General features: G+C 39.5%; 3 protein-coding genes across 4 annotated transcripts in view; all 3 read right to left on the bottom strand.

Annotated features, from left to right (window-relative positions):
- The window catches only part of LOC107696564 (transcription termination factor 3, mitochondrial-like), a 5,556-nt gene extending 3,270 nt beyond the window's left edge, over positions 1-2,286 (bottom strand). Inside the window, exons 1-6 of the mRNA XM_016496974.1 lie at positions 2,187-2,286; positions 1,599-1,928; positions 1,364-1,516; positions 1,103-1,292; positions 744-891; positions 475-546 (exon numbers count right to left, since the gene is read on the bottom strand). Of these exons, the coding sequence (XP_016352460.1) occupies positions 475-546; positions 744-891; positions 1,103-1,292; positions 1,364-1,516; positions 1,599-1,908 (873 nt within the window). The 5' untranslated portion in view covers positions 1,909-1,928; positions 2,187-2,286. The remainder of the gene's footprint in view (positions 1-474; positions 547-743; positions 892-1,102; positions 1,293-1,363; positions 1,517-1,598; positions 1,929-2,186) is intronic.
- A 515-nt stretch (positions 2,287-2,801) lies between these two features.
- Positions 2,802-18,152, bottom strand: LOC107696550 (double-strand-break repair protein rad21 homolog). Of its 2 annotated transcripts, none has more exons than XM_016496949.1 (15): positions 18,077-18,152; positions 17,890-17,995; positions 9,473-9,660; positions 8,491-8,620; positions 8,312-8,411; positions 8,103-8,209; positions 7,744-7,953; positions 6,677-6,802; positions 6,457-6,585; positions 5,330-5,553; positions 4,911-5,064; positions 4,435-4,580; positions 4,190-4,345; positions 3,803-3,886; positions 2,802-3,668 (listed from the first exon to the last, which is right to left on the bottom strand). In XM_016496949.1, the coding sequence occupies exons 3-15, from the start codon at positions 9,614-9,616 to the stop codon at positions 3,477-3,479; spliced, it is 1,902 nt and encodes a 633-aa protein (XP_016352435.1). In that variant the 5' UTR covers positions 9,617-9,660; positions 17,890-17,995; positions 18,077-18,152; the 3' UTR covers positions 2,802-3,476. The 2 variants fall into 2 exon arrangements, with proteins under 2 accessions (XP_016352435.1, XP_016352434.1); XM_016496948.1 differs by having other exon boundaries at positions 2,803-3,668; positions 6,457-6,588.
- Positions 18,153-20,059: 1,907 nt separating this feature from the next.
- The window catches only part of LOC107696540 (CUB and sushi domain-containing protein 3-like), a 193,207-nt gene continuing 185,591 nt past the window's right edge, over positions 20,060-27,675 (bottom strand). The window contains exons 59-62 of the mRNA XM_016496907.1: positions 23,193-23,305; positions 21,737-21,824; positions 21,434-21,569; positions 20,060-21,094 (exon numbers count right to left, since the gene is read on the bottom strand). Of these exons, the coding sequence (XP_016352393.1) occupies positions 20,935-21,094; positions 21,434-21,569; positions 21,737-21,824; positions 23,193-23,305 (497 nt within the window). The 3' untranslated portion in view covers positions 20,060-20,934. The remainder of the gene's footprint in view (positions 21,095-21,433; positions 21,570-21,736; positions 21,825-23,192; positions 23,306-27,675) is intronic.

Raw genomic sequence — 27,675 nt, 5'->3', positions numbered from 1 at the left:
TAGTGCAGGCCAATATAGGCTATTCCTTTTTATGTAAGCCTATAGTTTTATTCTGTTTTCTCCTTTCACAGAAGCGCTGCAGGTGCGCGTGATCTGTTGAATCCATCTTACACTATCCTCGGATAAACTCTAATGCATTGCCATTGCTACTTACCTATGGTGAATTTACAGCTGAGCGCGGGCATTTCACGCGTTGGATGCGTCAGCGTCACATTTGCATAGGTCATACTACTGGAATTCGTGGTTGGTTGACAGCAAATTTCAAATATTAAATGGAACGATAAAATAACATTATTAACCGGTTAATGGCCATTTCAAATTTTCGATTCCGTTCGGAACTATAACATTTGATTTCGCTTCTGGTTCTGTTCCAGTCAAAATTTCGTTCGTTTCCGGTTTTCTTTTTCCACGACATTCTAATTTATTGAGATGCACCTGTATAATAAAGAAAAACAAATCAACAAAGTGTCAGACCTTTAGATTCTCCTTAATTGGCTCTAAACTGCCACACAGTAGTTTTGGTAGGCGTGTCACAACATCTCGGGTCTGAAAGCAAAAATCATGACAACATTCATGGTAAATGTAGCTCTTCTGCAAATGCTAAAGGTCAGTATGAAAATCAGGTAAAAAAAAAACACTTCATTATTTGTTTAAACAAACAAACTAAATATTTCTAAGCAAGAGTGGGTCTTAATGGTGATTCTTTTTTGTTCTATAAAAAAATATACATAATTGCACTTCACTTTCTCAGCACTGAGTCCCAACTGCTTCTGGAAAAATCCAAGCCGGTTGTCGAGTCTCTCAACACTGAAGTTAAGCAGGTATGGAGCTTTGGTCACCATAACAGCCACAGACTGCTTACTGAACTTCTTTGATTTCAAGTAGGACACCCTTAAAATGAATAGACCAAAGAAAGAAGGTATCCTTTAGAAGAAAATGTCAAATTATTTAGACTAGAGTATCAATTTGATACCCATGAGGCAGCCTGAGAGACGTTTCAATGCCAAGTCAAGTCTCAAATCTTTCTAAAAGCTGCTAATTAGTTTGAAAAAGTGTTACACTACAGTTTATTTCATATGTGTGTGTGCATTCTCTTTCTGACCTGGCTTCAAGGTTGTCCAGGCTTTCTGTGAGGATAAAGGGGTTTTTGGTGAGCAGTCGGCCCAGTTTAGACTCCTCAACTCCCAAATCTTTGAGGAAGAGTAGTCTGGGTGCAACATCAGCATGAAAGTCAAGTCTAACCAGCATGGAACCCACATTGGGTCTCTGTTCTAGTTCCCAGAGATTGACACCTGGAAAACGACCAAAAGTTTAGACAAATCCAAAATAATCCAACATAACCTACTTAAGATATGAAACATACCGAGCTGAACCAGTTTGCTGAGAGTTTCTGATTTATCCACATAAGGTCTGAGTGTGGAAGATTCTGGTGGAAGGGCAGAAGGAACTTGGATCTGGACTGCTTCCTCCTCGCTGACTTCCTGAAGCGGAGAAGCGCGCACAGCCACATCCAAATCTACAGAAAACAAGACAGATTATTAGCATGACAACTCAATCAGGGATTCTCATGCAAGCAAATATGTAGTTTTAATACATACCTATACTTTGACTATCTGAAAGAGTCACTTGGCTTGATATTTGATGCACGTCAGAATTTAATGGCACAACCTCTTTCTGCGTAAGATCAGTCTTATTAGAGACATCTGGTGAAGCAGCTTGGTGGTCCGTGAAGTGTCTCCATGTCTCTCTGCTGTGTCCCTGTGAGAGTCTGTGGACGGGCGGCTGTCTGGTGCTGTGCTGCAGCAGTATGAGATGTGAGCGCTGGTGCAGTGCGCGTGTCGACTGCTGGCCAGCTGCAGATAAAGGCCTCGAGAGCAACAAACTCACACATCGCTGACAAACGTGCATGACGACTCAGAAGAGTTTTTCTGGGTGGAATAATATGCAACAGTAGTGTATTATGATGTTAATTCTGATTATGTGCTACTGTAAAAATACATTCTTTTGATTTAGTATCTCATATACATTTTTATACAAACGTTATGTGACTGACAGTATTGACTCCATTCAATGTCATTACAGCAGTAACATGATTAAATAATCTATACAAGGCGCAAAGGGGAGAAAGGATTCAGTTTGTATTACAGCAGATACAGAGCTGACATCTTTTAAAAATATGACATTACCTGTTTTCGGTAGCAGCATATAAACCTCCTCATATACAAACTGCTGCCAGTTCGCGTGTTGTTTCCGGTCTTCTTCGCTGGTGATGATCATAGGTGATGATGCACAAATGAGTCCCCCTAACGCACGGATGACTAATTGAATAATCAATTCAGTCAAGGGACAAAGGGATTTAATTACTTTTTATTACAAAATAACGTAACACGGTTGTATCAAGTCAGGTCTAAAGGCAAAAAAACTGATGTGAAAGAATAATGTAACCTGTTATGAATATGTTTTTATCCCAATATGAATAAAACAAGCCGTTTTTGAGGCATTAAAAAAAAAAGGACTTTACTGCACTGTAACAGGTAAGTGTTTAATTATTGTGATATACAAAACAGAGAGTTGTCACAGGTAACATCGATAAAACCAAAGACCTATGGACCGTTTTAAAAAGTGCTTGCACAATTACAAAAATTTTCTTTACAACAAATGGCACATTATTTTAACAAATGTATATCACAGTATATAACATGTTATTTTAATTTGTCTGGCTGACAAGCAAAACTAAAGCTGCTTTTGGGTAAATGTTCACAACACTGAAGCTAAGGGAGAATTTAGGGAAATAATGTTGTTACTGTAGTAGGTTTTTGAAAAAAATAAATAAAAACAACACACTGTAGGCCAATACTTCATTCAATATATATTTTATAAACATACAAACTATGATTTTTTATATTTGGAGCAGCTAAAATGTTACTCTTTTACGTTTAAACAAAGAAAATACTTTCATGAAAGTAAACAAGTATGCTGCATGTCAACATGTAATTCAAAGCATGCAAAACAACAGGATCCATTAAATAATGAAACAGAAGCATCTGGAAACATGATTAAAAAGAACAAACTGAAGGCTCAAAGTCTTTGCAAGTGAGCACAACAAACTAATGGAGTGGCAACAGCTGAGCAATTTCACTTCAATGACCACAATTAGATTTGTACTTTCCTATGAAAACCTACCACCATTCTGACCATTTCGGTTTTCTAAGATAAGCATTTCTGTAAGTTTGAGAACAAAAGCATTATATTTTCAACCTCAACCAGGTCAGAACAGTTCAGAACCATTTCGCTTTTTTGTCCAATGTGCATGCTTGTATTGAGAAACGGCAAAAAGAAGCACTTATAAAAGTCTTTGTTTGCATGTGAGACTGAGTGCACATGTAGTATGCATGAAAATGCACATGCACAGAAATACATAACACATTATATACAAACGAAACTATTAAAATCTTCCAGTGTTGACCATAAAAAGTCTATATAATGTGAAATCTGGGGCCAGGGGTGGCGATGATGTCACTGTAGGGCTCGTCCTGCCTGAGCTCCACTGCCTGCTGTTTCTTTAGCACGAGAAAGCTGTAGAACTTAGCAGCTGCTTGTTTCTTGTTGTTGTTTCTGCACAGATCCAGCAAGCTGATCGATTCTGCTCCGGTCTTAGCAATGACTCTCTGTGGAAAATAAGAGGAAGAATTAAAAGGGTATTTATAGATATTAAATAATTTTATGCTTCATATTACACTAAATATGCCCTGACAGATCTTGTTTATCACGATATGTAGTGTATGTTTAAATTCTGCCAAACCTGTAAACCGTGCAGCATCTGCTGCGTCCTCTTGTTCCACTTCCTCTCCTCCTGATCCTGGTCTCCGCTTTGACCTTCCTCCTCCTTTGAAACAAAAATTTAGATTTAACTGAGTGATGTGATCTGATGGGAATCGAGTACAACCAGTGCCCAGATAGTCAAATTCCTTATATGATAAATTGTAGTAACTGATTAATAAAAAAAAAAATACACAGGAATAGCCCAATTAAAAATGATACACAAAAATGGGCATTTAAAAATGTAGTTTAAACAGCTGTACTATTATGATACTTAGTGCTGAAAAAGTTAAAGTGACTGCAGAGTGTTTGGCTGTACTAAACAGGATTTCTTATTAGAAAAATAAAGTGCTTGTTAAAGCCTCCTCACCTCCTCCTCATCATCCTTCTCTTTGCTCTTCTCTCCTATCAGGTCGAGTTCAGGGATGAGCTGTGAGATGTTGCCCGGTTCCTCAGGTGGAAGGTCCACCTGCTGCATGTTCACGTGCCGTGTGGACACAATGGAGGACCGATCATCCTCAAGCATCTACAAGAAAACAAGCGAGAGCACCAAATTAGCAAACCACATAGAGTGGGGTCCAAATCCCACACTAAAAATCTGATTTCAGATCTCACAGGTAAGGCAGGCTCTGTGTCCTGAGCTTTGCGCTTTTGTCCACGGGGTCCAGATGGAGGAGGCATGACTGATTCATCAAGGGTCGTGTGACTGCCCTCCATGGCTGAAGCCTGCAGAACACTGGGCTCCTCCAGGATGGTCTGGTCTGCAGAAAGCCAAACATGGGCATCAGTGACAAACTAGTGCACTACTGCTAAAAAGTCTGGTGTTGGTAAGATTTTTTTTCGAAAGAAGTTTCTTATGCTCGCCAAGGCTGCATTTATTTATTCAAAAATACAACAAAACAGGAATATTGTGAAATGTTGTTACATTATAAAATAATTGTTTTCTATTTGAATATATTTTTGAAATGTAATTTATTCCTGTTATGGCAAAGCTGCATTTTCAGCAACCATTACTTCTTATTGTCCTCAAACTTTTATCATGCGCCTTGTGATCTAAATAGTAGTTAGCAGTATGTGTCAGCCTCTCTTACCAATGATGTCTCGTTGCTGAGACAGGGCCTCTTCTCGTGGCACCTCAGGGTTCTCCAGGTCTTTGAGGAACTCATCCAAGCTGTCTGCTTCTCCACCCTTTCTCTTCTTCCTCAGTTCATCGGGCACCAGAGGGGTCAGGCAGCGTGTGAACATCTGGACACAAGAGAGGTAGAGCTGGTCTTAGGACAGATTTCTAATAAACCTGCTGTATAAATTTGTGTAGCAATTCATTGACAAACAACATTATTTAATGGCAAGACTACAAAAAACTGTCCAAATAAGTTGTTTTAATCGATTTCTGTGTTTAATTATGAGTAAAATAGTGCCAAAAACAGCCATATCCAAAGCCACTTATGTATTTTGTTGCACTAAAGCCTGTATTAATGTCTCACAGCTTGTTCCAGAGATCTGTCCTGACCTTGAGCAGTCTGCTGTTCCAGAGGGGCTGAGCTGGCAGAGAGAAGAGCTTCTCCACTCCTCCTGTTTCCTTCCACATCATCAGCTTCTTGGTGGGGGGAGCCAGATCCAGAGTGGTGACAATATCCGAGTAGTCGCTCAGCTGGGCACGGATGGTCTTACTGTCCAGCTCCTTCACACTGTCCACAATCAGCTTCCTCTTTCTTTTTGCTTTGGTTTCCTTCACTAATAATGTAAGAATATGGTTTGATGAAAGGCATCGAAGATAACCAAAATTAGGTTTTGCTTGCAAGAGATGTTTAGGTACACTGGCACAAAATGCTGTTAAAAGGAAAGTTCACCCAAAAATGTAAATTCTGTCATCATTTACTCACCCTGAAATCATTTCAAACCTGTATGACTTTCTTTCTTCTGTGGAACAGAAAGAAAATATTTTGAAGAATGTTGGTAGCTAAACAGTTTTATCTCCTATTGACTTCCCTTGTACAGACCAACAAATGAAAATCAGTGGGAAAAAAACTGTTTGGTTATCAAAATTTTTAAAAATATCTTATTTTGTATTCTTTTGTTCAGGAAATGACATGAGGGTGAGTAAATGATTTTTGGTTTGAAGTTTTTGAACATACAGTAGTATACAACAACATTTTTTTTTTTTTTCAGATTTATACTTGTCCTGCCAATTTTTCCTCTCACCTCACTACTGATTATTGCACATTAAAAACCTAATAAATGATTTGTTACAAGTTTTTTTGACACGACAGATTAAAATTCATCAACATTTATTGGAAAACGATGGCACAGTGACTCGTTTATCATTTTACATATAATTAATCATAATTATTTATATAATTAACATGATAATGAATAATTATAAAATATAAAAATATAATATTTAGATATGGATAATATGGTACACAATAAAATTTGTTTATAATTTTTTTGCCAAAACTTAATTCATGACAGTCAGCTAGATTATTTTACCTTGGTGTAATAATTAAAGCAGAAACTATCCGATCAGTGACCAGAAAACATAGTGATAGTTCAAGTGACAGTTCTGTTAACTGGCCAGTCTTATTGTTGATCCCTGTATTACTGCACTATTACTACTATTTCTCTGCTCTGGCTGACCTGTGATGTCGATGGGCTCCAAAGCAAAAGCCTCCTCCTCATTATGGACTAGGGTGGTCTGTTCAGTCTGGTCTGTCATGGTGGGCAACTGCTCCACAGGACCAGAATCAGGACTGTCTGGACCTCCTGCTGCTATTGAACAAAATGCAAATTTTGAATTATTATGCATAGGACCAAACATGTAATATATAACATATCATTATGTTACATGCATTCTTACGTGAAAGGTTGTCAAAATCATCATCATCATCTCCACCGTGGTCTTGGGGCATCATCACACCCTCAGTGATGGCTGGAGGGTCATCGAAAATACCACCTCCATCCTCGTTACTGAGCAGCTTGTCCACTGTAGGTACAGAATGCAGCCGGCTCAGTCTCAACGGATGCTTGTAAATGTAGCTTTAAAGGGGTCATATGATGCAATTAAAATTTTTCCTTTCTCTTTGGAATGTTACAAACTCTTGGTGCATAAAGCAGATCAATAAAGTTGCAAAGACTTAAGTCTCAAATCCAAAGAGATATTCTTTATAAAAATTAAGGCATCCACGCCTACCTAAAACGGCTCATTCTAACACGCCCCCACATGTCTACGTCACGATGTGGGAAGATTTGCATAACGCCGCCCAAATGTTCACGCAAAGAAAGAAGGTGTAACTGATTCTCGCTGTAGTATTGTTGCCGCCGCTGACATGTTGTGGAGACGCTGTGTGTTTCGTTATGAAAGTGAAACTACTTTCTTTGGCCTTCCAAAAGAGGACACAACTAGAAATCAGTGGTTAAGTTGTATTCACAACACTGTTCCAGAACAGTTCAACCCAAATATTCAGATGTGTGCAGTGCATTTTATGGAGGACGAGGACTGTTTCCTGAGAGAGTAGCCTACAATGCCAGTGTCTATTTCTATAAAATGGGGCAATACCAACTTTGCAAGGACAATCAAGCGCTTCTGAATCACAGCCTGTAAGTACGTTTTCATATTTATATGGTAAGGGGCGTAACATTTCCGTCACACGCTTGAAGTATTCGGTCAATCATAACGCACTGGATAGCTGGCCAATCAGAGCACACCTCGCTTTTCAGAACGATGAGCTTTGTAAAAATCTACGCGTTTCAGAAAGGCGGGGCATAGAGGAGAAACAATAATGTACATTATGTGGAAAATAATGTGTTTTTTTAACCTTAAACCGCATAAACACATTGCATTACACCAAATACACAAAATAATGTTCTTTTTAGCAACGTCATATGACCTTTAATTTATAAGGTGCTCATGGATGCCTCTCTTACCCAGCATGCCTCCTTCTGTGCTCTCCATAGGGTTGTCTCCAAAGTCATCCTTGTATTGGTCATACTCTAGGTGATTGGACTTGTCAGCAATCTGTCCGCTACTTGACTCTGACTCCAGCAGCAGGTTAGATGCAGACGCCCCATGGATGATGTCCACTTCAAATGCACCTTCCTCTCGCAACATCTCTCGGTCATCCATCCCGAAATCAGCTGAGGAAAATGTGCTATAAATTATCTACTGTATGAGGACAATGCGATGTGAGTGCATAATCAATTTAAACATTAAAAAGAGATAAAAATACTAGACAAAAAATGTTAAAAACATAACGCCGAGAATAGAGGATGTGTATATGCCATACCAAAATCATTCTCCTGCAGTAGATTGAGGTTTCCCACTTCTTCTCGCATGGTGATCTCCTCCACACGCGACTGATTCAGGGTGAACTGTTGAGCAACGTCAATGTCGCTGCAATCCACAACACAAGGAAGGGTCAACACTGATTGCATGCAAGTCTAACAACCTTTATACATTTAGCTTCTGATATCTCCAAGTTAAAGCTGAACATACTCCAGGTCCGGAAGAGGCTGATCGAAGTCGTGAAATTCTTCGGGTAATGTAATGGCATTGTAGGCAGCTTCACGGTTCTCCTCAGGCAGGTCGACCACACCTGTGTCAAACAGTCCACAAAATATTATCTCTTGCAGTACAATAGGACCAACTTCTTATGTAGTCCAGCCACAACTTACCTGGGCGAAAAGCCATTTTAATTTTAATAAAAGCCTCATTGCAGTCTGCCAGCAGGTACTTGGCTTTTCTGTGGTAGATCCTCACTACACCCAGGAGTAAGTGACCAGATGTACGGAGAGCCATTTTAACCTATCAAATTAAGCAAATATTATAAATGAATGGAGCTGCTATAGAGCTGCTCAGTCATGATGTCAATTTGTAAGCTATCCCAGAAGGAATTTCTAATGTGATTTTTAAAATAGCGATTTTTGATTTATGTGTAAAACGAGGTCTGTGAACATCATTGAAGAGATTTTCATGGTTTGTTCTAAACATAAAGTAGCTATGTTTACATTCCCACAAATTTTCCGTTTATAATCGGATTGGTGCGTCAAATGGTCAGAAATGCCTTTGTGTAAACACTTCAGTCCATCCGATTGAGCTTGATCTGAATAAAATTTTGATTGGATTGACCAGGGTTATTAAACTAAAACCATAATATTTTTTTTGTTATTTGAAATAAAATAAACTTTGAAATATGTCTCATATATATAATCTGTCTCAATATTACCAAAATAGCACTGGTGTACAGTAGACCTGAAATAATCTGAACCACAGGAAAAAATGAAGCATGTGAATGCCTAAATCAGACTATTTTCTCAATTGGATTAAAAAATGTAAACCAATACTGTAAGTGAATCGGATTGCAATGTTTAGGGTTCATATAAACAGAGCTTTCAGAATCTGAAATCAGATTGGATTCATTCTGAGTGACGATAATTTGTGGATGTAAACATTACTAGCCATACCTCAAACATGAAATCTTAAATGTTTGGGTTTTAGGACTACAAACTGAACAACACTATTACTCTAAGTCTAAACCGCTCTGCAAGGCATTTTAAGCTCTGTCATGACATTTAAAAACAAAGAAAAAAATTGAATCCACAAGAAACATTTACAAAAATAAACCTGAACAGCATGATTTCAAGAGAATCCATTAACCTTTGGAGAGATGATGCTCTCTACACTGCTCTCCAGATTGCACTCAAACACGTGTGCTTTGGTCAGCTTCTTATCCCAGTGGGCCGCCAACCAGATTTTGGCCAGCGGCCCACGTTTGCTGAGGACAAAGTGGGCGTAGAACATCGTCCCTGCACCTTCTCACACTGAGGTGGTGGGGGACACTGATCCTGCAGAATAAAATGGCACTGCTGTTAGGCACAATTATTCATTTGATTGCTCTAAAAGGTGATTTTTTTATGTTAATCAACTTTCCCCTATACCGGCCTTTATATGCAGAGAAAACTTTAACCAAGCCATACATAGTTTAATGCCCTGAAAGTTTCAATACTGTGGGTCTGTGGCGGTATCAAAACATTGCTGTTTGTTTGAGTTTGTGGCAGGACTGTGTCAGTCTGACCAAACAAAAGACAGCTCAGGAAACTTCTTTTAAAACATTCTTTAATTTTCATGCTGGTAATATTACCACTCAGGTCTTTTAAATGGTTTGTTTCAAAGAATTCTAAAAATAGGATTCAATAATTTCATTCGGTCATAACATACAACCAACATTCAGTTAAGTTTCTAATTACATGTAATTTCATGTATCCATGTTTAGTTTGTTGCAGTACCTTTAAATAAAGTCGAGAACTTACTGTAGTTTGCATTTACATTACTACACATTTAGTCATAAAGCAATATGCTATTTATTAAATCAGTCTCCTATGTGTGTTGCTGATGAAACGGTTTCAATCAAAAGATTTGACTCAAAGGGACAATTCTTGCCTTGTTGGGTGTTTATCGGAAATGTTTAGGAATATCAGATTATATAAAGATTAAAGACATAATAATTTAACAATTCCATTTGGTGAAATTATAGCTTGCCATTACATTTTAAGAATTTACTCGTAATATTAGATGTTAGATGTAGCCTACTACACTTGACCATTCTATTTCTATTTTATCTACTTGTTTTCTTTTTATTTATTTAAATTCAAACAAACTTGACCCTCTAACACTTGCACTCTCTATTTTTTTTCTAACTTGTTTTTTTATTTTTAAAAATTGACCCTCTAACACTAGCGGTCTCTATTCTTTTTCTATTGTACTTGTTTTTTTTTATTTATTATAAAAATGACTCTCTAACTACAGCGTTCTCTATTCTTTTGACTGGTTTTCTTTTTATTTATTAAAAATTACCCTCTAGCACTAACGTTCTCTATTCTTTTTCTATTCTACTTGTTTTGAAGAAAACTTGCTAGTGTACTGCGTTACTAACCGAGACTTGTCACAGCACTTACATATTTTTGCTCTTTTGTTGGTTTGGATTGCTACTGTCCTCATTTGTAAGTCGCTTTGGATAATGCAAAATGTACTACTTCAATGTTTGATGCAAAAACTGTACTAAGGTGAAAATGCATGCAGTATTTGACAGTTTTATTTTTATTAATTTTTTTTTTAATTAAAATAATTATCTAGATGTCACGTTTTCCAAAATATCCCCTCTCATACATAAAGATGGGTGTGTGGCTGTCAGTGATGGCGGGGCCTGAGTGATGCGCACACATGCACTGTGACCATACAGTATCAGCGCACCCCTGCACTTTTATCATTCAACTCGTAATGGTGTAAATACAATATTTAATAGTCTACGAAATGTATGATAATTGTAATAACTGTTAATAATGTAACAAAAAGGACATATGTTGTTAGAAAAGCTAACGGTCTGCTGTCGCGAGATCAACATCTGCCTGGAATTTGTAGCTACTGCGGCGCGCGCCAGGTGCGGATTTTCCTCGGGCTTTGCATGCGCAAAGACGCCAAACGCATTCTCCACAGAAGTCATTTTAGCGCTAATTAAGACATTTTAAGTGATAACATAAAGAGGTGATGTTACACAGCGTCTGTCATTTGTCGCTGGTGTAGGGAGGGGGAATGGAATATCCTAGCAAGTTGCATGATGAAATCGAATGGTTATGATTCCAATGCATGCAATTAAATCCATTTTTAGTAATGTTTTCGCCGAAAGTACTTACGCGGAACGGTCCTATCGTAGCTTTCCGTATTTAGCAACCGTATCTAGGGTACCTTTCTCACCCTCCTCCCACTGTACAGTTTCACTAAAACAAACAAAATGGCGACGCCCCCTCCCGCCGTGAGCTTCATTTAAAACGAGCTGGATGTTAATGAGGGAAACTCATACTTTGAGGGATGATCATACTGTATGCATGACAGAAATAGGCAGTTAATGTACATGAAAAATTGAAAGAAAGAAAACAAAATGCAATTTTGATGATTACAAATCCGCATGGCTGTATTTTCTGTTTTCCCCCTCTAATGTCAGTTAGTTGAGCTAGACAACTATTATAGTTGAGCCAAACATTAAAATGGGCCCTATATTTAGTAAGGCAGAAATAACTTGTTTTTTTTTTTCTGGAAGACCAAGTTGCTATTTTTATGTTATGATGAGAATGATGATTATAGCAAAGTCTTGCGTTGCTTTATAGTAGCCTATCTTGAAAATGAGATATAAGGTTCAGAACAACGAAAACTGTATTTATACATATTACGTATCTACCGAAACGATTTAAGTTGATGAATAACCCTAATTCACAGTGGAGTTGTCAAAGGATCAGAGAATCTTTACGATTCGCGGTCTCTTGGACTTTAAATTGCTGTAACACTGAAAATATACAAACACACAAGAAGACAAATTACCCTGCCACGGAAGTCGGAGTCTTCAAAATAAGCGTTTTAAATGTATAATCTGTCAAAAAAATGTTTTTGGTTTAATGTCCATAAAATCCCATTTTATAGCCACCAGATGGTGCTCACACTCCATCCGTAGTAACGATTGACGCTGCCTCTCGGACGGATGAATAAAGCACTATGAATAAACATAAGCTATCTTGGAGATTCTTTTACATTTTACTCCTTTTTTTTTTTTTTTTTTACCAATATGGTGGTAAATAAAACGTAGAAACAAGACTTGTCATGCTTTCCTCAACACATTAAAGCATTTCTACAGTCTAGGCTATAAAAATAAATAAATAAATAAAAATACATGCCATTCGTTACTGTAAGAAAAGTAAAGAACCACATAACTTATACTTCACTAGGTGGTTTTTCACCAAAGCGTCTCAGAACAGTGCAGTTCTTGTGTCAAATAAGGTTAAACGATAAAGAACCAGGATACAGTGTTCTAACCATTAATGCCAAACTGTGTTGGACTTGAATGGATTTGATTACATTTATGTTATTGTGTAGAGGTACGGAACGGCAAGGAATAAAGGTTTATTTGCAGCAGGACACTCTCCCTTTGAAAAAATTGCAGTCTGTTATGCTCATTTACCTGAAATAAAATGTAACTGTGCCAAGAAATGAAACCTGCTTGGCAATTTACTACTTTCTAGTATTTATTTGAGAACAAACCTATTGCAGGTGTAGTATAAAATTTGGATGGAGGTTTATAGGATGGCAGTTTGTGTTGAAAGGAAAGTTAAAAATTATATGTTTAAATAACTGTGAGTTACTAGGCAAAAAAACTTTGGAATTTTGGAATATTGGAGTTTTGGAATATGTAAAATTATGATAATTATATACCAAACCTACACCCTAAAAAACCTATTTTACCCAGCACTGGGTTGTATTTAACCCAGCATTTTTTAGAGTGTAAACTTGACCTAATATGTTATAACCTTTCAGATAAAGAGACATGGAAATGCATGGATTTTTCAGTTAATCCAGACAAATTAACAAGCAAATCAATTGAAAATAAACATATATGCAATGTATGTGTTTAATGTATTTATCTCAAACACACACATACTAGAGACAACACCTTCATGTAGAGTGAACCTAAGGTGAATGTGTTCTGCTGTTCAGTGCATATGAGCCATGCATGATGCCCTTAGGTTGTCCTTTGCTTTTAATGACAATAGCACCACCTCTTAAAGTATTTTGCATAAATCACTGGTGCTTTGGGGAATGAATAGGGACAGTCATTTCCAGCATATTACCTTTAGGGTGAGGGGTTTCCTAGTCTGAGAATATGAATTTCTATTACTCCTCCATGACAACTGAATTGCTTACTTTTAATTGGAAATGATCATAACTCTTGTGAGCTTTAGTGTGGAGGGCTTTGTCATGCATTTATTCTCATATGGTGCCCACAGTGTCAGCCCAGAATGAGACATCCATTAAGTCTCAAGGCAGGAGACACTTGTTCTTCAGCAAGCGGAAAGGAAAGTGACCTTGAGCAACAATGGAAGAGAAACTTCTCTATCTCTCCTTCACCAAGACTCTGTCAATCCTTCTTGATCAGTCGTTTTGTTGAACTGTCTCTTAGCTGGCCTTTTGCAGGTCATGTCCTCCACCGGGGCTGGATGGGCCTGTCATTGTCACAGCTGAGGTTCGAGCTCAGTGTGCTTAATCAGGCCTCTAAGAATCTAATTAGCGCACGGACGCGGGCAGATGCAGACGAAAGACAGAAACACAGCGAAGACATCTGCACACGCTCTCTTGAGTAACCATGAGTGCATTTGCAATCTGAATCTGCAGCCAGTGGGAAATGAGAACAACAGTATGGGATCTGCTGTAGACACACAGGAATGGTGATCGCAAGGCATGCCAGAGATGAAAACTCATGACTGAGTGCTTTCCTCTACGCAGCAGAGCAAGGGTAAGGTGTTAAAGGGACAGTCCACCCCCAAAATTAAAATTACTCATCCTCATTTTGTTCCCAACCCGACTTTCAGTCTACTGTGTGGAACATGAAAGGAGTAAATATATGGTGCTGGTCGCTCTTTTCCAGCCCCTCACATAGCCTACAGTTTGGAACAACTTGAGGGCGAGTAAATGATGACAGAATTGTCATTTTTGGGCGAACTATCCCTTACTGCAAGTGAATAGGTGCCCAAACACTAAAAAGTTTAAAATATTAGTATTGTTCTTACACATGTATATCTTTTCACTTTGATTTTGACTTTGACATGGATTCATCCACTGGGGTTGTATGTCGTGTTCGCTTTGTGTGGTTTTCGAATCATCAAATTTTGGGTCACTATACAGTATATCCACTTGAACTCCCAGAGATGGATTTTTTTTTTTTTAAATCTTCAATTTTCATTTTTGGGTAGAGTATCCCTTTAAGAACCCAAAATCTCTGTAAAAGTATCACATTGTTGTTCACACGATTTGTGCACTATATTCTTCTAAGACTGTCTTCTCAAGTCATAGCTTTGTGTGAACAGAGCCATATTCAAGCCATAATAGACCTTTGTCAGGGTAGCGCTATATTAAATGAAAACGAGTCTGTGAGGGATAGAATTACAGTGCATTCGATGGATTGTACTGTTGTTTAACATTGTGCAGAACCAATTGTTCAGCTAAAAAATTACTTTCAGTAGACAAATTCCATAAAACAGTTTTGAAAGTCGAGTTATGAAAATGACATGATCTAGGACCTTTATACGGTGTGTGCCATTGCAAAGACTGTAAGTCTATCCCTCACAGCCTCGTTTTCAATTCAATATGGTGTCCTGATTATGTTCTATTTACTGATAACAGTTACTGAGTCAGAGCAAAGAATCAGCCTGATTATTTGTGAACGAATTGTTCAGGGCTGAGTTTCCAGCATTGTAAGCATAAGTAATAATTAATAATCCCAATGCTTTTAGGAAATGCAGTCCAGACTGGTTTTGTGAGCCAGATAAAATAATTATTTTAAAAGATCTTATTCAAACAAACAAATATTTCAGGAACCTGCTATTGCTGCTGCTTCTGTCACGAACAGGTGAAGGTCTCCAGTATATGCTCTCCAGTATGTGCTAGAAAGGGTGAATGAAACATGTAATTTAAGGCTGAAAGTAAAAATAAGTGCTGGAGTCTGTCTTGGTTATCACACTCACTCCTGCGCTTTGTACTCTAATCTCTCTCTGCCTGTGATTCTGTTATCCCCTTCAGTGTCCGGCTTTAAAGTGGTATGCTAGGAGCAAAACGCTGCTGTGTCATCTCCCAGTTGTGGCAAAGGAGAACTTTTACCAGTAACCTTGATCTTACTATTGGCGTGAAATGATGTAGAAAGAGAAAAATTGCTGGTTCGTCTCAAAGAGAACATACGCTTGAAGCTGTTGTGTATAAAACGTGTCCGTGGTGAGATGAAAGAGTGGACATGAACCTCAGCACTACTGTGACAGAAGTATAAGCATCAGACTACAGGATTATACTACTGCATCTTCATGTTCTGAAATGGCTTTCTGTTACGTTGGAGATTAAAATATTGCAAGTTTATACTGGAGGGTTAAATTGGGGTTTTGGATGTGGGGGAGCACTAAAACCTGGTGGTGGTGGTGAAGATGAATCAATCGGATACCTCAGCTGTCAGCCACTGGCTGACAGCGCTCATTTTTTAAAATTAATTTATTTTTTAAAATTTGCCAGTGTTTGACTTTTGATGAAAATATCCTTTTCTAATCCAATATTTCTTCATTTCATATTCATTATGTTAGTCACTTTAACTAAAATGTCATTAAATTTGTCAACAATTAATATTTTGGTTGATGAGAAAATGCACAATTAAACATTTTTTTTGTCTTAATTTACTCATATAAAAAATTACAACAAAAACAACATGTGAAAACCATGTTTTTTATCCTTAGGTGTGTTACAATGGGTTGTAGAGCTGCTTTATAGCTGATTCAACTTCATTTCATAATTGATGCATTTAGCAAAATGGACACTGTTTTTGAACTGATTTGAATCAACACTGAACTGACTCAAGCTGAATAACAACACTATTGTCTTCTGTAGAGCCTCTGTCAAGAGAATTGAGCTCATTTCATAATTGATGAACTTCACAGTTATTGAACTGAACCGAATCAACAATGAACTGACTTAAGCTAAATAATGACTCTGTTGTCTTTGTAGAGCTGCTTTGCATCAGAATTTGAGTTGGTCTCATATTTGATGAAGTTTACATCATTTTCTTTTCTTTTTTATTACTTTTAAGCTGCTCTGAAACAATATGTATTGTTTAAAGCGCTAAAGGTAACTTGACTATCGTGCAACGTGTGCATTTGCATTATTTTATGCTGATGAAGTTTACGTTGTGAATATTTGAATATTTTCCTTCTAGAAACAGATTATTAATCTAGGAGTGTTTTTTTTGTCAACAGTATATTTTATTAATAATAATGAAAACTTTAGCACTGAAAGCAGTATGATAATTATGCAATTAATTGTCTTGCTCTCTCAGTTGCACCTTGGCAGTGTTTCACCTTGTTTGAATTCTTGCCATACTGAAATTGGCCTTACATTCATCACCGTGTGTGTTTCAGTATCTCAAGGTCTGTCTTGTGCCAGGAATGAACACCTTCAAGAACAGAGCACTTCATGAGTTTGTTTCATCTATTCTCTTTCATCGTCCTTTCAGACAGCATGGAAAAACCTAGATTCTATATATCCTACCTTGATTCATGTTTTTTTTTCTATACAATAATACTGTAGTACTAACAAAGGGGAAAAAAAAATGTAGTCACCATCTTTTGTATTTTCACACACACATAACTTTTAAGCCTATGCAGCTCAACACAGACTAATACAACATGTATTTAAGTATTTAAAAATATTTAAGATTTATTTCCTCACATTGTGGCTTGTTTTTTGATTAAACACTTGCAATTCAAATATAGATTTTTGAATTCTCAAAGATGGATTTTCATGCCTCTGGTTGAATTGACAAATGTGACCCTGGACCACAAAACCAGTCATAAGGGTAAATTTTTCGAAATTGAAATTTATACAAACATGAAAGCTGAATACATAAGCTTTCCATTGATGTATGGTTTGTTAGGTTAGGATAGGCCAATATTTGGCAGAGATGCAACTATTTCAAAATCTAATCTGAGGGTGCAAAAAAATCTAAATATCGAGAAAATCACCTTTAAAGTTGTCCAAATGAAGTTCTTAGCAATGCATATTACTAAACAAATTAAGTTTTAATATATTTACAGTAGGAAATTTACAAAATATCTTCATGGAACATGATCTTTACTTAATATACTAATATACTAATGATTTTTGGCATAAAAGAAAAATCAATAATTTTGACCCATACAATGTATTTTTGACTATTGCTACAAATATACCCCAGCGACTTAAGACTGGTTTTGTGGTCCAGGGTCACACATAGAATTTATATTAGAATTCACACTAGGCGGTCATTTGGCAGGTTAGATTCAGCAGTTCACCCCTGCTGGTAGATGCCATACTTGACCCATTATGTGGGCATTTAGTAGGCTAATGGTTAGAGAGTCGGACTTGTAACCCAACTGCTTCCCAGGCACTGCAACAAAAAATGGCTGCCCACTGCTCCGGGTGTGTGTTCACTGTGTGTGTGTGTGTGTTTGTTCACTACTCACTGCTGTGTGTGTGCACAAATTCCAAGTATGCAACACCATACTTGGCCAGCGTCGCATCACTTTCACGTTTTTTCCATTGGCGGTCTTTAAAACGTAGCTATGTGTTCTGACAAAAAAAGATCCTTGCAATTAACATTCAAAAGTTTCAAAAGAAGCAAAAATGGCAGCATTTAGGTCATATACTTACTCCCTTAATTTCCTCATGGGCCACAGGAAAACAATAGTCTGAGTTCTTCAGAAGTTTGCTGGAAGTATCTTCTTCCTTGTGATCAGCCAAAATAGTATGAGGCACAGTTCACCGCAAAGTCATACATGAACTCACTTGATGGATGCGTCAATCCCAGCTGTCATGGGCGGAGTTCATTAATTTGCATATAGCTACTGCAATTAAGACAGTGTCAAAGGGGAAATGAGATTGCTCCACCCTACAGAGATTTAAGCAGCTTCTAACTCCTGCACTCAATGCATCAAATTGTGATAGAAGGTGTCAATCAAGTGGTTGCATAGCAACACAAATGTGACTGAAGCCAACAAGTGTGACATTTAAGCAGGGGGTAAACAGGAATGTTTAATTGTGAAATTCTAATCAGTCATGTTGTGTGCAGAGCAATGCTCACACTGAGCTTATGAGATGGATCGGATGGGTTATTTGAATAATATTAAGAATATGTTTTAAAACATTATATCTTTGGCCTGTTGATTTTTGGCTTATCTTTGCAGCCCACATTTCGTTATTGATCTAAGTCCACAAGAAAAACCTTGAGTAAATGCTCCAGATCATCAAAACTACAAAAAGACAGAACACTCATTACAAAAGGAATTAGCCTTTTTAATGTTACATTGCATTGAAAATTTACATAATAGTTTCATACATTGTACAAATAATTTCTTCATAAAAATATATTTCTTTACAAAACTTTTTTATTATTTTTTTACCCTCTTTTTATATTTATTTTGAATGCATTAACATGGGAGGAGTACCAAGCTGTACTGCAAATATTCATCTGTTTGATCGAAAAGTGCCTATTTTTTTTTATCATAAATGTGTGTTTTCTTTTATTGCAGTCAGTTATAGCAAAAGCTGTTGTTGGCAAATAAGTTCAGACTGGCGGAGGAACATAAAATGTCTCACACGAGCAACAGTGTTGGATAAAACTGAATATCTGAACCACACATTTCATTGGCGGGGAGAAATTAAAATACATAAACTATATGGCAGAGGAGAGGTATGAGTAGAGGAAGTGGGGAAGCAGCAGACCTGGGTCACATGGTTTTTGGTAGGCACTGTGTAAAAATCTGCCATGTATTAAAAAAAATTCCTAGAGATAAATAATAAATTAAAATAAATCAGTAATGTCAATGACGTGCAAGACTGCAAATCCCTATGGCTGAGTGCAAAAATCAATGCAAAAAATATCACAGGTTGGTTTGTTGGATTTTGGAACTCCAGGACAGTGATGTCAGCATAGCCTCCTGAAGACTGCAGCATTCACTCCTGCCGATGCACAACATTGACCTGGACTGTAATACCACATTCATTCTACTGACACATAATTATTTTCAATATCCTTTCAATATGACCTGTTTAGGAAAATGTGGTGGTGAGTACTTTAGAAGGCACTGGAATGAATCTCACAGCTTGCAGGCCTGGAAGCACATGACCAACAGTGTCTGACCCTGCTTTTTTATGACAAAAAGTTTCATAACTTCATCTCCTGCCACCACATATAGTGTGCCTCTCATGTTGACAATGTGATACGTCTACATTTTCTTCATAATAACTTTGTTTAGGTTAACCAGACCCACTTTAGATATTTTTAAGGTCAAATCATCAACTTTTGCTGCTGATTTTATGAATGTATTTAAAGTAAAACACAACAAGGTCAGACATAACTGGAAAGGTGTTTCACGGGCCATATGTACACGATAGATATGATCATATTGTTGCCACCATATATCAATATACCTTAAGAAACATGCATTTGTCTGTTACTGTATGTAATCTGAGGTTTATATAAAAGTATACTGTATAAATGTCAAGTGCATTTAATTTTATACAAATTTGTATATAATAACAGTAATAATAAGAATGGCAAGTTGTTATAATGACCAAATTATCATATCAAATTTGTTTCCCAAATACAAATGGAGCTCAATGACACTTCCGCACTGAAACACCAATTAAAAATAAATAGAAAAGAAAAACTAATCTGCAGGCTTCAGGTCAAAATGCTGACATTTGTCCTACGGCCCATTCTGAAGATGGGTGCTTATCAACAGACACACATACTGAATATCAAAGATCTATAACAATTATAAAAAAAAAAAAATCCTCAGGAGGTAACGACACACCACTTTTCCACACATTTTCTCTCTTGTTTTACCCAAACACATCACACATTACAGAATGCCGCAACGTCACAGAGATGACTGGTGTCATTAGGAACCAAAGCTAAAGGAATGAATGTGAATGAGCTGTAAATAAAACTTTGTTTACCGTACAAAACCATCAGGGAAATAATGTATCGGTCGATGTGAATCTCCTCATAAACTCTTTCTAGAATAATTCTCTCTTGGCCTCTCCCATGTGGTAATATATAGCACAAAAATATAGGTGGTGAATGCTCCTCATATATATGCAAGTAGATTTACAGATCCCTTTCCCCTAAAAAAATACCCAGTCAACTGTGAAGAAGCACTCACGGAGTGTGAATAAGGTAGCAGAAGAATCTCTTCATGCTTTCCGTCATGAAGAAGCTTTTTAGAGTGAGTCTTCAAAAAAAAAAATCCCCCATGACAATGTGTTTCATATTTCATACATGTCCTCCGCGGACGCACATGGTCAAATGGTTCCTGAAGAGTGTGCTTTATATATCAGAGGAAGGGCAACAGCGTTTGTGCTAGACATCCTCTGTGAGTCTCAGACAAATCCGTCCATGACTGTAATGCTATTGTTTCCACCTCCATTTAAAAAAAACAAAGCAAAAATCCTTAAATGAAAAAACAAAAAAACTCCACAGATGTTTTAGAGTCAGGCGGACCTAATTATACCATTGTGCAGACTGTGTTCAGATTGGGGTCAAATCGGACAGCTTTGCCTTCCACGGACTTTGCGTTGGTGTTGTACATGGGGTTCTCGAAGGCGGCCTGCCCGTTGTTGTTCTCGTGAACTGAACAGCCTGTGTACTGGGTTTTTGGAGTAGTCCTGTCAGAGCGAAACAACATACACACAAGACCCGACATCAGAACGTCATTAGAATCAAATCTGCAGCATCTTTGAGAGTTTGGAAAGACGTCGAGTGGCAGCGGGTACGTGGAATCATGCAGGGAAGAAAGGTAGCATCTAATTATGATCACATTCAATAACCTGCAAATGAGCTAATTCTGTCTCTAAAGACAGTATCTGTCACTGTCTATTTCTTTCCATCCTGCAACAAATGATGATGATTTTGTCTGAGACTAATTTCTAAATTCGTTCTGATCTGTCTAGAATAACAACTCCACAAACAAACTTTGACAAATGAGGATAGACGGCAAGACTCACCGCTGCTTGTAGAGATAAAATCCGAAGCCTGCAAATATCAGGGCGAAAAAAGGCACAAGGATTGCTATGGCCACAGAGCTACTGTTTGTACCATGTGGTGGATTTGAAGAATTATTACTTTCCGACATATTCAAACCTGCAAGAGATCGAGAAACATTCATTTTCATTTTTGTATGCATTTGTGTGTTAATTATTATTTTTTTTTTGCCAAAATTGTTGAAACATTGATGAAACAGGGTGGGATAAAATATTTTACAATGAAACAATCCAGCATGAAAAAAATATAAAGATGGGCTCCCATACCTAGCCTTTGCAGGCCAAACTGGCCGTAGTCTTTACCCTGTATAAAGCCTTGAAAGACATATGTGGACCCATCTGGTTCAGCAGACACCTGCCGGCAAACAATCAAACAAACAGATCAATTGCCTTGCAGACCAATGGGAATATATTTTCCATTTACAATCACTACTGCTCACACAGATTGCCAAAATAAAATTGAAGATAAATTGACAAAGAAATTATCAACATGCTGAAATATATTATTAGCAGTTTGCATTCACATTAGCAATGGTGGACAGTAATGAAATATTTTTTTTTTATTCCTTAACTATACTTCAGTAAATTTTAAGTTAATTAAATTATCAGAAACTTCTATGTTACTACATTCTAAAGCATGATATTTGACATTTCACTTCACTACTGTATGTTTCAGAAAAAAACATGCCTTTTCTTGTTATTCTGAAGTGAAGAAATCAGCACCCGCTGTCAGAACCAGATGGTCATGTTTGATTAATAAATAATCATTCTCATTCTTTTGAGTTGATTGAACTGGTTCACAAATCATATTTAATGATTCATTTTTTAATTCAACTGATATGATAAGTTGCGGACTGAGACAATAATTCAGGCCGGGAATTTGACTTCATCCCAGGCCACCTCCGCTGCTGCACGATTGTCGAAGATATAGCCTCTGGATACAGCCAAACAGGCAGTGTGTCGCTGACGTTGGGTCATGTGGTTGTGTCATTTTCAAACCGCGATTTCCTGTTTCGTAGATTCTGAGAGGTCCATCAATTTATTCCAAGCTGCATATCAGCCTATCACACGTCAAGCTGACTGCACGGCAGGCCAGAATGACCGTCAGGCCAGCGCGAAATGCCCCAGTGCTCCAGATGGCCAGTACACCCCAGGATATGATTGCAGTAGTTGATAACTTTTGTACTTTTACTGAAGTAGAAGTCAGTGTTATTTTAGTTTTAAGATACTATTAAAGTTTTTATTAATAATTTTATTCAATTTTATTTTTATATTTTCTGTTTTCATTTTAATGTTAGTAATTGTTTAAATTTTTGTAATTTTGTTGTGTTTTTGTCATTTGTCATTGTTCTTTTTATATATGTCTATATAGTTTACATTATTTTTTAAATTCAGTTATAGTTTTAGTTATTTTAGTACAAGTTAAACTAAATTAAAATGAGAATTTCCGTTAATGTTTATTTGATTTCAAGTAATGAAAATGTTTTATGGTTTTAATTTTAGTTTCAGTTTTAGTTTTAGTTAACTTTAATAATCCTGGTAGAAATGTAATATAGTTGTACTTTTACTGGAGCAAAACTTCATCAGCGTATCTGTATTTTAATTCAAGTACAGAATGCGTGGACTTCATCCACCATTGCATTTTAGTATATAACACTGTATTCTTCTGTACAAAACAACCTAAAAAGATAATAGCACTAAAACAAGACACATGTGCACATACAAATCCATCCAGGGTCCACTGCTCGTCTTTGATCTTGCTGAGTGTGGTGGGTGAGGACGCTTTCACATGATACACCAGCAGCATCAGACGTGCTTCCTGGCTCTTATAGATACCTACGACAGAGAATAGAGAGCAGACAGCTGTCTACATGCTTCACGTACACGTTTCATCCTCTTATTGCTCTCTTCTTGTCTTGGTCACTCTCTCTAACTCTTTCTAACTGCAGAACAGAAATGCACACACACTCTATGGTGGCACTCCAGCATTTTGGGTGAACAGATAGATTTCATTGCCCTCCAACTGGCTGATGACTAATCAAGTTGATGGTTCGCTGTTGCTCCCATCGTTATGATCACATTTCCCTTACGACAAGTCAATTTTTCACACGAGTGACTGGTGGTTTATTCACCTTTATTCACCAGTGATTATTCCTGATGGCTGGCCAATAGCAGTGTCTAAGATTAATTAGATGATGTAAAGCATATGTCAGCTTTATAAAGACTCGTGAGTCTCATGAGTGGAAGAGGAAGGTGGTACAGTCAGTCTAATGATCTAACTCATTAACGGTCTAGTTTAATTTGACCCTGTTATTAATTTTACATTAGGGGTCTAACTTGGGAGCCCAATCATCTCTGAGTTTAAGAGAAAACGCCAGTGAAAATTGGCTAGTGGATTTTGCACGCTGAGCCACTCCCTGTACACACTGGTATATAAGGCGATAGCACGCATCCACTCATTAGATTTTTGCTTTGGAGCCGAGTGGTTGTATGAAAGGCTGTTATACTCCACAAAGCCATCTGCTGTGTGTCGGGAAGCTGTTCTGGTTGGCAGTACGGTGCGAACAGCGGTGTCCCTTTTAGCGATTCCCCTGGGCGTTTCAAATGAAAGAGCAGATTTCCTAAAAGTGCAAATCACGGATGATTTGCGTCTTTTTAAAGATGCCGTTTCGTCCGTGTTCTCTTGGTTGCGGTCGTTTCCTGTCCTCTGACAATGGCCACGAGCGTTGTCTTCCGTGTCTGGGCATTCAGCACGCTGAAGACGCGTTCGTTGATGGTTCATGCCCGCACTGCGAGTGCATGACCATGGCAACGTTGCGATCGCGTCTCTCCGTTCTTTAAGTGAAAGGAGCAGACCCCTCTGTCACTACTCGTCCCGGTTTCTCTGCCACGAGCAGAGGACAGCCAGCTAGTGCTCTGGGAGATTTGAGGGTGACAGTGAGAGCTTCACCACCGGGCCACGCCCCACGGACCTCTCACTCCTCCTGCAGTGCTTGTCCTGTGCGGCTGCTGAGTGATTCTGTTGGGCTGTCTTATGATGGTCCCCGCATTTCATTCGGTGTGCCACCAGGGGATCAGATGTCGATTGCAGCATCGGGGGATGGGCTATTGACCTCTGAGGATGAAGATTCAGACCAGATTCGATTCATCGGACCCAGAGTTGACGGCCATGCTTGTCCGGGCAGCTGTGAGCATCAGGCTGGAGGTGAATACAGCTCGAGGCTGGACGATTGGTTTCTCAGTGCGGACCGCGGCTCACAACCGCATTCTACTCTGGTTCCTTTCTTCCCAGAGGTGCATGAGGAAGTGACGTAGTCGTGGACGGCGTCTTTTACGGCCAGAAGCCGCTCGTCTCCTGTATCTGTCCTCACTACCCTTGATGGCGGGGCGGCTAGGGGGTGCTTCGACATTCCCCAGGTGGAGAGAGCGGTTGCGGTGCACCTGTGCCCGCAAAATGGCACCACTTGGAGGAATTGTCCGCATCTCCCGTCCAGAGCCTTATAGTGTTACGAGCCAAGCCGCCTTTGCCCTGCATGCCATGGCTATCCTGCAAGTTCACCAAGCCAAGGCCTTAACAAATGCACAAGGGTAGTACCGACCCGAGGTTGATGCAGGAGCTGCGCACGGCGACTGACTTCGCCCCCTGGGCGATGAAAGTCATGACGCGGTCCCTCTGGAAGGCGATGTCCACTGGTCTAACTTGGGAGCCCAATCATCTCTGAGTTTAAGAGAAAACGCCAGTGAAAATTGGCTAGTGGATTTTGCACGCTGAGCCACTCCCTGTACACACTGGTATATAAGGCGATAGCACGCATCCACTCATTAGATTTTTGCTTTGGAGCCGAGTGGTTGTATGAAAGGCTGTTATACTCCACAAAGCCATCTGCTGTGTGTCGGGAAGCTGTTCTGGTTGGCAGTACGGTGCGAACAGCGGTGTCCCTTTTAGCGATTCCCCTGGGCGTTTCAAATGAAAGAGCAGATTTCCTAAAAGTGCAAATCACGGATGATTTGCGTCTTTTTAAAGATGCCGTTTCGTCCGTGTTCTCTTGGTTGCGGTCGTTTCCTGTCCTCTGACAATGGCCACGAGCGTTGTCTTCCGTGTCTGGGCATTCAGCACGCTGAAGACGCGTTCGTTGATGGTTCATGCCCGCACTGCGAGTGCATGACCATGGCAACGTTGCGATCGCGTCTCTCCGTTCTTTAAGTGAAAGGAGCAGACCCCTCTGTCACTACTCGTCCCGGTTTCTCTGCCACGAGCAGAGGACAGCCAGCTAGTGCTCTGGGAGATTTGAGGGTGACAGTGAGAGCTTCACCACCGGGCCACGCCCCACGGACCTCTCACTCCTCCTGCAGTGCTTGTCCTGTGCGGCTGCTGAGTGATTCTGTTGGGCTGTCTTATGATGGTCCCCGCATTTCATTCGGTGTGCCACCAGGGGATCAGATGTCGATTGCAGCATCGGGGGATGGGCTATTGACCTCTGAGGATGAAGATTCAGACCAGATTCGATTCATCGGACCCAGAGTTGACGGCCATGCTTGTCCGGGCAGCTGTGAGCATCAGGCTGGAGGTGAATACAGCTCGAGGCTGGACGATTGGTTTCTCAGTGCGGACCGCGGCTCACAACCGCATTCTACTCTGGTTCCTTTCTTCCCAGAGGTGCATGAGGAAGTGACGTAGTCGTGGACGGCGTCTTTTACGGCCAGAAGCCGCTCGTCTCCTGTATCTGTCCTCACTACCCTTGATGGCGGGGCGGCTAGGGGGTGCTTCGACATTCCCCAGGTGGAGAGAGCGGTTGCGGTGCACCTGTGCCCGCAAAATGGCACCACTTGGAGGAATTGTCCGCATCTCCCGTCCAGAGCCTTATAGTGTTACGAGCCAAGCCGCCTTTGCCCTGCATGCCATGGCTATCCTGCAAGTTCACCAAGCCAAGGCCTTAACAAATGCACAAGGGTAGTACCGACCCGAGGTTGATGCAGGAGCTGCGCACGGCGACTGACTTCGCCCCCTGGGCGATGAAAGTCATGACGCGGTCCCTCTGGAAGGCGATGTCCACTCTGGTGGTCCAGGAGCGCCATCTCTGGCTCAGCCTGTTCGAGATGAAAGACGTTAACAAAGTATGCTTTTTTGACGTTCCCATCTCCAAGGATGGCCTGTGCGGCGACACTGGACGTGACGCGGCAGACCTAAGTGATCTGCCACCAACGGTGGTAGACACTATCACTCAGGCTAGAGCTCCCTCTACGAGGCAAGCCTATGCTTTGAAGTGGAGTCTGTTTACGAATTGGTGTTCTTCTTACCGAGGAGACCACCGGAGATGCTCGATTAGAGTTGTGCTTTCTTTTCTGCAAGAAAGCTTGGAGCGTAGGCTGTCACCCTCCACCTTGAAAGTGTGTGTTGCTGCTATCGCAGCACATCACGATGCAGTGGACAGCTGGTCCCTGGTAAAGCATTACCTGTTTGTTAGGTTCCTGAAGGGTGCCAGAAGGTTGAAGCCTCCTAGGACACCCCTGATACCCTCCTGGGATCTCTCTGTTGTCCTGGCTGGACTTTAGAGGGGTCCCTTTGAGTCGCTAGATTCAGTTGAGCTGAAGTTCCTGTCTCTTAAGACAGCGCTCTTGATTGCGCTCACTTCCATCAAGAGGGTCGGGGACCTCCAAGCATTTTCAGTAAGTGAAGAGTGCCTTGTGTTCGAGCCGGCCTACTCTCACATTGTCCTGAGACCCCGGCCTGGATACGTGCCCAAGGTTCCCACCACTCCCTTCTGAGTTCAGGTGGTGAACCTGCAAGCGCTGCCCCCGGAGGAGGCAGATCCAGTCTTGGCGTTGCTGTGTACCGTAAGAGCATTACACATACAGTGGGTACGGAAAGTATTCAGACCCCCTTCAATTTTTCACTCTTTGTTATATTGCAGCCATTTGCTAAAATCATTTAAGTTAATTTTTTTTCCTCATTAATGTACACACAGCACCCCATATTGACAGAAAAACACAGAATCGTTGACATTTTTGCAGATTTATTAAAAAAGAAAAACTGAAATATCACATGGTCCTAAGTATTCAGACCCTTTGCTCAGTATTTAGTAGAAGCACCCTTTTGATCTAATACAGCCATGAGTCTTTTTGGGAAAGATGCAACAAGTTTTTCACACCTGGATTTGGGGATCCTCTGCCATTCCTCCTTGCAGATCCTCTCCAGTTCTGTCAGG

This window comes from Sinocyclocheilus anshuiensis, unplaced genomic scaffold (assembly GCF_001515605.1).
Source record: "Sinocyclocheilus anshuiensis isolate Anshui unplaced genomic scaffold, SAMN03320099.WGS_v1.1 scaffold590, whole genome shotgun sequence".
Classification (NCBI taxonomy): domain Eukaryota; kingdom Metazoa; phylum Chordata; class Actinopteri; order Cypriniformes; family Cyprinidae; genus Sinocyclocheilus; species Sinocyclocheilus anshuiensis.
This window is presented reverse-complemented; position numbering and strand designations above follow the sequence as displayed.

Excerpts from the sequence above, each read along its gene's own strand:
- LOC107696550 (XM_016496948.1), bottom strand. The coding sequence starts at position 9,616 with ATGTTCTACGCCCACTTTGTCCTCAGCAAACGTGGGCCGCTGGCCAAA. Across the intron at positions 7,954-8,102 it reads ACTGCAGGAGAATGATTTTG|CTGATTTCGGGATGGATGAC; the intron begins GTATGGCATATA and ends CATTTTCCTCAG. Across the intron at positions 5,554-6,456 it reads GGAGCCCATCGACATCACAG|TGAAGGAAACCAAAGCAAAA; the intron begins GTCAGCCAGAGC and ends TTACATTATTAG.